Source organism: Tachysurus fulvidraco, chromosome 23 (genome assembly GCF_022655615.1).
Source record: "Tachysurus fulvidraco isolate hzauxx_2018 chromosome 23, HZAU_PFXX_2.0, whole genome shotgun sequence".
In the NCBI taxonomy this organism is placed as follows: Eukaryota; Metazoa; Chordata; class Actinopteri; order Siluriformes; family Bagridae; genus Tachysurus; species Tachysurus fulvidraco.
This window is the reverse complement of record NC_062540.1, coordinates 11337383-11350255: the sequence shown is the minus strand read 5'-3', so window position 1 is coordinate 11350255 and position 12873 is coordinate 11337383. Positions and strand designations below refer to the sequence as shown.

Below are 12873 nucleotides of genomic sequence, written 5' to 3'. Positions count from 1 at the left end.
GAAAGGGTAGAGTTTAATAGTACTTTTCATGCGAGTGTAGATACCAGTGAAAACACTTCATTATCACATGGTCCCAACTTTGGGATCTCCAAAAGAACAGTCTTGTCGTCCAATCCTGATTTTACGGGCATCTTAAGCCTCTCAGTCCCATCCCACTTTTTACACACGCTAAACGCCTCCTGGCTGCAACAGGCCAGGCGCAATGCTCTCAATAGTGGCTGGCTAAGCTAGTTAGCTACCATTCATCGATAGGCAGAACCAGGTCAAGCCAGTCTGTGCTTAGCCAAACCTGAACAATTTCCAAACAAAACTGTAGACTAGAAAGAGTTTTCAAGTTACAGGATTTTTTGTATCGCAATCCTATTAAGAAAACGTGAAGCAAGCGAGTTAACTTAGCCTGCTGATAAATACCTGGCTTGACCGTAGCTACATACTTTAGCACGCTAGTGGTTGCTCTGTGTAACCAAACCTGCCGCCAAATATCCCTCGAACATTATTGGGACATTAAAAAGTAACGTTACGGAATCAGGTCTGCAGAATGGCGAGGCCTTCTAGGTACGTTAAAATGTTTTTCTTCGTGCTTTAAAACAGTTACTTTAAAGCTTTGTTGTTACGGTTGGACATATTTCATAACGCGACAACCTGCGTTAGCTGGATAGTTCGCACCTCTCCATGTTTGCTAGCAGCACCGATGCTAACCATCAACTAGCACCAGTTAACCGAATCGCCTTCTGCTCGCTGGTTAGCTCATTTACTTAAACCGATTATTGGGTTTGTTTTTGTGCAGAAAAAAAGTTTTGTTTCCAACCAAAAATAAGATGACCTCGTGTATATAAACACGCCAAGCCAACATTATACACACTCAAGCTGTCCTTATGAACCGAGTTCATGACTGTAATTGGGTTCCTTATTGGGCAGCTTCCAAATTAGCTCTTGAAAAACACAAACACTGTAGAATTAACTAAGTGCAAAAACTAAAGCGTGTATTAAGATATTGTAGAGACTTTAATGGCCTAGTTAAGTTTGTTCGCGCTTTACATAATTTTGTCGCTAGCTGCTCTTTTGAACATGGAGCTGCTGGCCTGTTCACTCCCCCGCCTACTTTAATGGCGAAAGTGCGGCTGCGGTAATAACGCACTCGTAGTACAGCATCTGTTGCTAACTGTTAGCTACGAACTAGTTTATAGCTTTAGATTAAACTTTGTAACAGGAAAACTATTGCAGCGTTATTATCACACGGATAAGCGTTTTAGAAATTTACGGACTGTTTATCGAACTCGTAGTAAAAATAAAAAAGTAAAAAGTTCAATTTTATTTGGTCTATTTTCTAAATATAACTAAAGAGTTGTGTGTGTTGCGGTTTTACATTATGACGGTATGATAGTACAGTCTGATTTAATATGACTATAACATCACGATATTCACCAGAATTAACCACAAACTTTAACAAGAAATAAAAAAATCACAAGCTGGGTTGAAAATAATTTACTAGAAAATGAATGTAAAAAAAGGTCTCTTTGCTGGTTTATTTGTATAAAAAAAAACAATTCTTTAATTGTGCTTCTTGTTCGGGAATAATGTTTTGGTAAATCTTCATGAATTTACTTAAATATTTTAATTTGTCCTCGCAGGAATAAGCGGGTGGTCGATTATGCCCAATTTCAAGAGTCGGATGATGCTGGTGAGTTTGTCTTGCACACATCATAAGCTTTGTGCAGAACTCTTGGTTAATATGCGGTAACAGATGTACTTGTGCATTATAGATGTTTTTTTTTTCTTCTTCTTCTTAAAATCCATGATCTATGATTTGTACAAATCGTGGTCCAATAGCTATAAATACTACAGTCTTGACTGCTAGGCAACGTAATTGATTACTAAAATCTTACTACTTGAAATGAAGGAAATGAAGAGGTTAAGAGTATGACCCTCTCTCACACAAACACAGGTAATCATGTACCCTAAATGGTCAGCTCATTTCCTGTGGTTTTCACAGTGCAAGTGAATTATTACTAAGTTTTGACAACAATTTCAGGCATCGGTCCTTAACAGATCTTCCTACGGTGGAGTGAAGGCACACGCTTTGGCCTTTATTCATTTCAACAAGCCAACAATAAACGCAGAACAAAAAAGCTTCAACAAAAACACAAGCAAATGTTTACAGTGTACCATTGCTGATGGATGATTGTATAATTACACTTTGCCTAGTAACTGGTATGATGATGTTATTATGTATAATTAACCTCAATTATTTGAATTATTGTAGAGGAAGAATATGAAGGAGATTCTGACAGACCCAAGAAGGCACTGAATCAGAGGTTGGCTTCTTAAATAAAAGTTCAACTTTGAATATATTCCTTCACCTGTAGTTGCATGCTTGTTTCAGAGACGTGCATGTTGATAATGACTGTGTGACATACAAGCTTAACCAGTGTCTTGTCTTTTGCAGTGATGAACCTCGAATTAAAGACCACAAGAGTAAGTGAACGTCTTGATGATATTTTTCAAAGCATATTTAATGATGCGTCCATTGCTCATGCATAAGAGTCCTTGATTTTTTTCATCCTAGAGGACTTAAGCGATGATGATAATGATTATGGTGAGGAGGAAGAGGAGGATGATGGTGGTGACAGTGACTATGAGACTAAAAAGATTAGTAAGGGAAGCCAGGCGACTGCTAAAAGGAAAAGAGCTGCAGGTACAACTTTTTTGCTTGATTTTAAGATTTCTAATGAAAATAAAATAAGTTTTCTTTACCAGACAGTTATGAATCTGGTTTGCCAAATAATATATTATTAAGAGTTAATTCCATGTACAAGTAATGATGGTGTGTGTATGCTCACTGTGATTCGTGTATATTTTGGTTGAATGTCAGGTGACAGTGATGACGATGAGAAGGTTGTGAGGAAGAAGGGTCGGCAAGTGAGGCAGGCTGCTAGTAAGGCAGTCTCCAAACAGAGGGAGATTCTTCTTGGCGATGGAGGCAGTGGAGAAGAGGAGGGGGAGGAAGAGGAAGATGAAGATGACAGTGATGTTTATACAGGAGGTGCCAATATTTTTAATGCATTATACAGCAAAATAAATGGGTCTGACCTTGTGTATTGGATACTTAAGGATTCACAATAAGCTGGCAGGACACTAATTAGGCATTTCTGAATCTTTTTCACACGCATAGAGGATTCAGGCAGCGATGAAGATTTTATGGTGGAAGATGATGACGATGATAGCGACTATGGTAGGCCTAAGAGGAAGAACTCAAAAGTCAGCAGGAGGAGCAAAGACAAGAAGTCCCCGAAACCCAGAATAAAAACCTCAGGTAATAGATACTTGGATTAAGGTTGTGCTACATTAAATAATCACGCACAATTGTGTTCTGTGTTAACATTTTTTGTTTTAATTTTTTTTTAGTGAGCAGGGGGCCAAAAAGGAAGAGAGGAAAGCGTCAGACTAAAGCAAAGAGGGTTGTTTCCAAAAAAGTCATCCCTAAAGATGAGGACGAAGACATCGAGAGCCCTAGGGAGGGAGAGGAGGAGGAGGCACAGGAGAAGAAAGATGTGCAAGACAAGAAGAAAGGCGAGAAGAAAAAATCACCCTCAGCCAAGAAGGCTGAAGAGAGCGCTGGGGAAGGGGAGGACAACGACGGCGATGAGAAAGAGGGGCAAGAGAGTGAAAAGGAGAAAGAGGAAAAGGACGATGCCTCTGAGGAGGATGTTCCATCAGGTGAAGACTGAGTGTCTTCTTACTGATGGCAGAAAATTGTTTTACCTGGTTTTTGTCTTTTCTTATTGTGGAACAGTGGAGTTTACTTTCCTCACTGCTCCGGTGTTTTGGATGTTTGTTTATTTCTTTCATCCTGTAAATACAATATTTCAGATGAACTCTGTGAAGTATCATCCACACTATTTGCAAACCATACCGCTGAAATTCCTGCACCACTTTCTTTATATCCAGCTTATGGTAATCTGTAATAATATCGAGCATTGCTTGATGACATTTTTGCTAGTTTAATCCCTGTTCAGTTACAGAGTAAAGAAAGTGGTAGAACATTTATCACACCATCAGGATATTCACTGATGAACATTTATGCAAAAAAGTTTTGTTAAATTCCAACATCTCACAAAATGTATTTGCAGACTTCAATAGAGAATAATAGATTAATGATTTGCTCTAATTCAGGGAATTGTATCTCTGTGGATTATTGCTATTACTATTTAGCTATTATTGCTAAATACAAGATTAGAAATACTTCCGTAGGATATCTTTTTTTTCTTTTTTTTTTTTTTTTTAGTTCACCACATAAGCATATCTTATGTTCTCACTTTATTAAATGTGTTTCAAAGGTGTGGGCAGTTTTTTTTTAACACGAAGTCTCACCATTTCTTTTTGCCATTAATTCATAATTCAGGCTTTACTCAATCATCAATCTCGTTTTTCCCAAATATTACCCCACACCACAATATAAAAATTTTTTTTTACTTCTAATCTAAGGACACGAACCTGGATCTTTTCGATTCCAAATGTTACCATGTTTTGAAATCAGTTCTACAAAATGCTTGTTCGCTGGAAAAGAGTGGAAGGTTATACGTCACCTTGTACATTCTCTTTTAACTGTTGAAAAAAATGCTAACGTTAAAAGATGTTAACATTTTTATGATGCTTTTAAAACAGTTTTGCTTTGAACATTTCTGCAGCTTAAATGTAGCCTATAATTGCATTGTAGTACCGCAGTTCATTGAGTGGCATTACGTGTGTCGTGAGTTATGTGTAGATGGTGTTACCAGCGAGGTAGCGTGTACAATGGTCTGGGTGTATGAATGTTAGAAAGGCTGTCAGAAGCGAGCTAGTAACAACCTTATTATTGACTTTGTGATGCTTATATGTGTATTTTTTAAGTATTTTGATGCTTATAGATGCCTTTCAGATAAATGATCTGTGGAGCCAGTTGGATGGTAAAGCAGAAAATAATTCAGTTCACATGATCCTGAGCTTTCTCTGCTTCTTTTGTCTATTTCAATGACTTCTATCTTTGTCCAGTTATGTAGCCTTTCAATCTATGATAATTTATCTAAAATAAAACTAAAATAAAAAACTTTGTTTTAATTGAGCTGATCTGATTTTTGAAATATTTGTTTTACAAGGAAAAATAAAATGTATCTTGCCTTTAAAGTGTTGTATGAGTCCTATATATACACTGATCAGCCATAACATTAAAACCACTGACAAGTGAGACGCTTATCTCCTTAAAGCGGCAGCAAGTGTCTAACTATCATATCAATAGCTAGATGACTGTCAGAGCATCTCCCTAAAAGCAGGTCTTGTGGAGTGTTCTCGCTATGCAGTGGTTAGTACTTATCAAAAGTGGTCCAAGCAAGGACAACCAAGCTGACCTGGCCAAGGCTCATTTTTGCATGGGAGCTAAGGCCAGACTGTTCAGTCCATGCACTGGGAAACTAGTGCATGGACACTTTTCTCCTGGGACTTCTACAGAATGTTGAAGACGGCTGCCTTGGTTTTGTTGTTCCAAGGACATAAGAATCCTTTACAGCCAAAACTGTACATTTGTAAAGGTTAATGCTGGTTATTATAGGTGTCAGAACACAGTGTATCACTGCTTGCTGTATATGGGGCTGCATTGCTGCAGACCAGTCTGAGTGCCCATGGCCATACCTGTCCACCACTGAAAGCACATACAGTCGGCACATGAACATCAGAAATGGACCATAGCAATATAAGAAAATGGCCTGGTCGGATGAATTATTTTGCCAGGTGCGTATGTGTTGCTTCCTGGGGAAGAGATGGCACCAGGATGCACTCTGGGAATAAGGCAAAACGGCAGAGGCTGTGTTCCACTGGGAAACCTTGGGTCCTGGCATTCATGTCGATGTTACTTTGACATGTGCCACCTACGTTATTTTTTATAAACACAGGAAGACAAGTACGCTCCTTCATGGTAACAGTATTACCTAAAGGCAGTACTTTCAGACAGATAATGCTCCCTGTCACACTGCAGAAATGTTCAGGAATAGTTTGAGGAGCATGACAAAGAGTTCAGGAGTTGACTTGGCCTCCAAATTCTCCAGATCTCAGTCAGAGCTAGCATGTGTGGGATGTTCTGGACAAACAAGTATGATCCATGGAGGCCCAATCTCACAACTTACAAGATTTCACAAGGTCTTGGTGCCAGATGTGATTACCAGATTACCTTCAGTGTTCTTCTGGAGTCCATGAAAACTGATGTTTGAAAATCCCTAGTGCAAAATATTACATCTGAATTACACCTAAATCTTTGTATGTATAACATGCATACTTGTTTAGTCATCTAACAAATCAGTATTGCATAATGAGACTTTGTGAACATTCTCCAATCCATAACTCATCTGCCAGCTCCTTCCGAATTGCTTTTTTTAACTCAGACAGCAAATGTGGTGTTTATGTTAAATGTGCTGTTTGTGTTAAACTTTAACACTGACAAGTTGAAACCGTACGAAACAATCGAGTTCTCAGTTTAATGTGTGTTACATTTAAGATCCTCTGTCAGTGTAACTCACGAAGAGGATGTCAGTGCTGAGTTACAGTTGTTAATGAATGTCAATAATAAAAACACTCATTTGTAGAGGGCTTCCTTTCCCCTCCCTCGATGGATATGTCTGCAATCTTACCTCTTTTTCTATCTGAAAAGATTAGGAATGATAATGAATTCAAATGTTTTGGTATTTATAATGTATTGCTAATGTTCTTGATCTGAAAGAAAGAACACATGGCGGCTTTACTTCAGCAGTGAACTGAAAAAAGTTTATTTTATTCCAACAATTTATACAGCTTTATGGTACAGTCGGAGTCACAAATCCATGATGGTGTGATCCTCAACTAGGGTTACTGTCTGTGTCTTCATGTTCTTCCAATTCTGTATGGAGTTCCTCCATGTTTCATCCCACCTCCTAGAAACATACCATTAAGGGACCTAGCTATGCTAACTTATCCTGAAGTGTATATAACTATATAAATGTGCATGTATATGGTGGTCAAGTGATCCCAGAACGTTCCCGGTGTTCTCAAAATGTTTACTCTAATTTGATTAAAAAAAGCACACCATATATTTTTATTTACATTTAATAGTAGTAATGTCTGAGTTTTTTAATCAGTCAGATTAATTAATGGGTTTACTCTCAAAAGTCCTCCTGCCTTTAATATTCATTAAGAGTGAGATTCACAGATATTTAGGTTTCCTTATTTAAAAGAAATAACAATGATTAAACTGTAAGAATTATCTCCATTTGCCAGTGTAGGTATTTTAAAATATGATAGCCAGATATGTTACCTTGTAGGATCTATGAGTTTTATTTACTCATTGAAGATTATAAATGCTCCAGTTGCTTCAAATCTATATAGAGCATAGGAAGGACATTGTGGCCTCTGAGTCTCACACACTAATTAACTATGTAAGAGACAGGAGTGAGGGACTGAAGCATAAAATTGAGATCCGATTTCAACACAATGCCAAACATGAAAATCATTGACAGTTCTAGAAAAGCTCTGTTGCATCCTACCTTTTAGGTATTAACCTGAAATGTATTTCTGTGAATATGACAGATGACAGTATAAACAATGGACCTATAAATATTAAACGTCACCTGCTATTCTCTGTCAGTCTAAACCTGAACAAGGACAGTGTGAGCAGGAAGTCCTCAAAATCTTCAGTAACCCTGACATTCAATAATTCATTCATTCTGACAGCATGTTTGTTGAGACGCGTCTTTTTACACTTTTTAAACAGAACTGGCAGCACACCCTGACATATTGGAGTGTGTTCTTCAGTTTTGGACTTTGTATAGCATTCCTTGGGCCGACCATATTAGATCTGAAATGTCAGACCAACTCAACGCTACAGGAGATCACTTGGGTTTTCTTCTCACAGCAGATATGTCTACTTATTGGCAGCTCGATTGGTGGCGTTTTCAAGAAAACGTGAGTTTGCTGTTGCATTATGTATTTTCAGTGGAAACCGAATTTCTTTTCTCTCTATCTACAGACGTTTGCACTTAGGGTTAAAAAATCAAAACTTTTAAAACTTGTACCAACTTTATTGATGTAGATCGGGGTGTCTAATCTTATCCGGGAAGCCGCATTCAATCTAGCAGAAACCACACCTAATTCCATCTGTTAATTTAGCTGGTCTTGGCATTTAGTAGACTCAGGCATGGCTTCTGCTTTATAGGAATGAAAACCTACACTCATGGAAATGTCCATTATGTGTAAGCATTACATTTGCAGGTATTTAATGGAAAGCTTGGAGGCTAAATATTGATTTTTTTTGTACTTTAATACCACAAATAAATTTTCTTCACATTTCACAAGGTAAACGTGTCATATTTCTGTATAAGCAGCTTGTGTAGCTCTGACAATGCTATAAAATCCTTTCAATTTTTAATAATCAATACGATTTTAAGATTCATTGGAAACTTGTTACTGACACAATAATCTTGTATCCAGATGAATACAGACAATAGAGATACAGTACAGTGCTCTTTCTGTTTCTCAGGTTGCTCAGTGCTCTTTCTGCTCTCTTCCTGTCTTCACTCCTCATTTCCCTGATCTTTGCCATCATTCCTCTCTGCTACAACGTACTGCAATTAGCCATAGCCATGGCTGTGTCAGGACTGTCAATGGGTATCATTGATACAATTGCAAACATTCAGCTGGTTGCTCTTTACCAGAAAGACTCTGCAATTTTCCTACAGGTGACTTGATTGCATACACACATCTAAGACCTCCACAATTAATGGAAAAAACAAAACGTTCATTTTAAACATTAAGTAGATGAAAATGAAATGGAAAATGTTGGACTGCTAAGATATTCATATTAGGGTTAAATGAACCCTTAAATGGTTAAATGGAAAACTGTGTATAAATTAACTCATCATTTAATTATAAGATTTACAATCCATGATGGAAAAAAACCCTAAAAACAATTCTGCTAAAGCATCCCTATAAAACTGAGACAAATCAATTTGATCTGTTTGTTAGCATTTTAAACAAGCTTGTTAACCTTTTGTTAAAGCACTGTCTTCCTTTTTCTTAGGCATTGCACTTTTTCATTGGCTTTGGTGCTCTTGTGAGCCCTCTGATCGCAGATCCATTCCTTACGGAGCACTGTCACAGTATGAACAGCACAGAGGACGAGGCAATAATGCACCACTTCAGACACAGTCTGGCAGGCCTCAGGAGCCCGATGGTTCTCAACCACTCTGGAGAGCATTCTGGAGGAGTCACAGTGCAGTCCAGTGTGTCGTATGCTTTCTGGATCATGGCTCTAATTAATGTAGGATATTGAGAGATCTTCTGCTACTTTGCTTTAAAAGTCTTTTGGATACTGAGAATATATTTATGCTTTTATTTAAGAGTTCTATCCTTGAGTATTTGCTTCGTAGCTTGTATGAACACCAACTGCCTTCCCTATGGACTGTATTGGGAAACACCAGTGTGGTACCTTTTTAGTTTATTGATTGCAGCACTGAGAAACTGACGATTTGCAGCTGTATCACATGGGAACCAAACATCGATAGTTTAAAAATACTTAACCTTAGTGTGTATTTCAATGAAATGAAGGATAATTCAACAACAATAATACGAAAAGTTCACAGAGACACAAGACAAACACAGATGTCTATGTACAGTACACAGGCATAAAATTAAAGACAAGTCTTCTGAAACAAACTAAACCACTTTAGAACGTAATCACGCAACATTACTAGGGTGTAGTTAAAGCTAAAGAAAAAAGAACCAGGCAGGAAGGTGGAATTGGTTTGGAATTTGTGTCATAATAAGTTATATCAAATCATAGCCTGTCTCTTTTGTTCCAGCTGCCAGTACCCATTGCAGTGTTTGTGCTAATGTACTGCAAGAAGCTGATCCCTTGTTGCACTCCACATCTCTTGGACAAAAATGAGCTGGCCATGCAGACCAACACAACTGAGGCACAAGAGCAAGAAGCGGGAGGTACAGATAAAACCAGAACAGGTTTTCCTGATGTTTTGATGCTTTGATTTTCCAAATTACTTTCACCATTTCTCTAGGCCATGGAGACTTTTTCAGCTGCTGTGTGAATGGTAACCTCCATGAGCTCCCTGCCTCCTTCTTTGGAATTCATATTCTGGGAGGCCTGGTGCTCTTTATGACTGATGGCATTGTGGTAAGCAGTCATTAGTTACTGTATACTTTTACATACCCTATATGGTCAAAGGTGTGGCCACGTCCATCACAACCAAATGTACATTTAGAACATCCCATTTCAGATTTAGTGTCTCCTTTGCTTTAACAATAACCTCTGCTCTTATGCGAAGGCTTTCCATTACATTTTGAAATGTGGATGTGATCTCTTGCCCATTCAACCAAAAAAGCATAAGCGTGATTAAGAACTGATGTCAAGTGAGAAGGCCTCAATGCTCTAGTTCATTCCAATTGTTCAGTGAGGCTTGGAGGTTAGATCACTTGAGTTCTTCCACTCCAACCTTGGTAGATCAGGTTTAGTTCCAGTGAATGGGGAAATTGTAATGGTTGAACATACAAAGAAATTCAATACATTGATGTGCTTCCAAAATTCTGGCAACAGTTTGGTAAAGAACCACATATGGGTGTAATGGTTAGGTGCCAACATTTGACGGTGTAGTGTATATATATCTTTATGACTCATGTAACAGACACTGACACTTGGTTATAGGGTGCCTATGCTGGTTTTGCGTACACATATGCTGTGTCATCTCCGATGTCACTGAATGCTAAAACAGCTGGCTATTTACCGTGTATCTTCTGGGCTGCTATCACCGGAGGAAGGCTGATATCCATTCCACTTGCCTATCGGTTCAGACCAGTGTACCTGCTCGTGTTTAGCCAGGTAAATGTCTTGATATAGTTCCACAATTTCATTTAATATGTACACACTTGCTACTAAACTCTTTCTGTTTATCTGGATGTGTTCCTCAGGTTGGCGTAATAGTGACTGTATCGCTACTGCTGATTTTTTATACTAGTAGCATATTCCTGTTTGTGGGGACATGTTTACTTGGTCTTTTCCTCAGCAGCATCTTTCCATGCATGCTTGCTTACACCGAGGATGTTCTAGACTACAAGGGTATGTCACCATATACATTTGTAGATTACACATCACATTCGTTATTTACTTTTCAGAGCAGATATAAATGAATGTATAAACTACAGCTTATTAATCGTAAGGCCAAATTTCAAGTTGTGAATTCAGGGCCTAGCTTTAGATATTACAATAACATGCTGTAACCTCTGTAAATTTTTACTCTTTTTGTCTGTGAAATGCTACTTGCGATGTTTTTCATAAGTATTCCTTTTGGAATTTTCCACAAGTTTGTAAGAGACTTTGTTACCTAAACAAAAAGCATCATGACCAAGGAACTATTAAAACATTCAAATATTGGATCGATTAAAATATTGCATTATAGCATTGTTTTTGGCATTCTTACATTTTGTTTTTGTAAGTGAAATTTTCAAAACTCTCTAGTATTATTAAAAAAAAACTGTGATGAAGTTCAAGGTAGTGATCACTGAATCTTTTAATGCATTGTACATTTTGGTCACAAAGCAAAATATTTTTTTTCAGGATGTGCCACCACTGTCATAGTGACCTGTGCTGGAATGGGTGAAATGGTCCTACAGGTCGTGGTTGGATCGGTATGACATTCCAAATTTGCCAGCATCCATTTTTCCAACTCTTTTATCCTCTGAATTTTCAGATCATTTAGTCTTTTTCTGTCTATGATATTGGCTCTAGATCATTCAGACAGAAGGCAGCTATAGTTTCCTCCTCTGTGGCATGATTGCTGGCTGTATTGGATTTGTTCTCTTCTTTGGCCTCATGCTGTGTCACTACTTCCACAGAAACTACATCAGAGGTAAAATGGATATCCTTTTTACCGCTACAGTTATCAAAATCTTTAGTAGTTTGATAAAAACATAATTTTGTACCTACATCTCATCTCCCGTTGCAAATAGGAACATCTAAAAAGCCAGCTAAGGTGGAGCAACCAGACCCAGTGGAGATACCAGCTGAAGCCCCAGAGAGGAAAGAGCAGAAAACAGAGGAGAAAAGAACGGACAAAATAGAGATAAAAACAGAGCAGAAAAACTAAGAAAGATAATAATTTCTCTAATTGTAATTTTGAGCGACTGTTTCAAATAGTGACTGTTTCATACAGGCAAAGTAATACCTCAAAACACAATGCTATGATCCAGTAGTTTCTTTCGGCATGAAATCAAAGTTGAAATATTCAATAAGCCTGCATAATATTAGAAACATTGTCTTCTTAGTTGCAAGCTAATGGGGTAAGCCTGTTTTCTGTAAATCTCATTCTGCTATGTATTACAGGAAGACACCACAGAGCAGGCTTGTTTAAACAGTTCCAGTATTTTTTTTTTTTAGTGAAAAAGCAGGAGTGTCTTAAGATACCCGTCTGATTTGTACTAGGGTCAATAGACTACTGACAAAAGTCAGTAGTGTTGGATCATATTTCCACTATGTATCTTTGTATGTGCTGTGTGGTCCTATTGCATTGTGGTCCTATTGCATTTTCATCTTATTTATTGTTGTAAAATGTATTTTGTAAAATGTTTCTTAGACATTTCATGTTAGTGAATGTGGCGGAATATTGTCTCTAAAACCTTGATGAATGTGGACCTGTTATTATTGAGAAATTGGTGCATTATCCTTTTGTTGATACAGATACTGTACAGCGGTTTTACTGTAATAACTCTTTTAAAAATATTCTACTCACATGTTTGTCCATCACAATTCTGTTATCAGACACATAAACAAAATTTTAATAACATTTATCAGTAAATTCCTTAACATAG

General features: G+C 37.7%; 2 protein-coding genes across 2 annotated transcripts; both read left to right on the top strand.

Moving 5' to 3' along the window:
- Window positions 1-151: 151 nt before the first annotated feature.
- Window positions 152-5101, top strand: nucks1b (nuclear casein kinase and cyclin-dependent kinase substrate 1b). Its single transcript, XM_027144853.2, has 8 exons — window positions 152-555; window positions 1632-1681; window positions 2264-2315; window positions 2447-2475; window positions 2567-2695; window positions 2873-3043; window positions 3173-3313; window positions 3406-5101. The coding sequence occupies exons 1-8, from the start codon at window positions 539-541 to the stop codon at window positions 3726-3728; spliced, it is 912 nt and encodes a 303-aa protein (XP_027000654.1). The 5' UTR covers window positions 152-538; the 3' UTR covers window positions 3729-5101.
- Window positions 5102-7632: 2531 nt separating this feature from the next.
- Window positions 7633-12873, top strand: mfsd4ab (major facilitator superfamily domain containing 4Ab). Its single transcript, XM_027145232.2, has 10 exons — window positions 7633-7962; window positions 8537-8735; window positions 9077-9316; window positions 9858-9993; window positions 10071-10186; window positions 10715-10888; window positions 10978-11125; window positions 11624-11694; window positions 11795-11915; window positions 12016-12873. The coding sequence occupies exons 1-10, from the start codon at window positions 7733-7735 to the stop codon at window positions 12150-12152; spliced, it is 1572 nt and encodes a 523-aa protein (XP_027001033.1). The 5' UTR covers window positions 7633-7732; the 3' UTR covers window positions 12153-12873.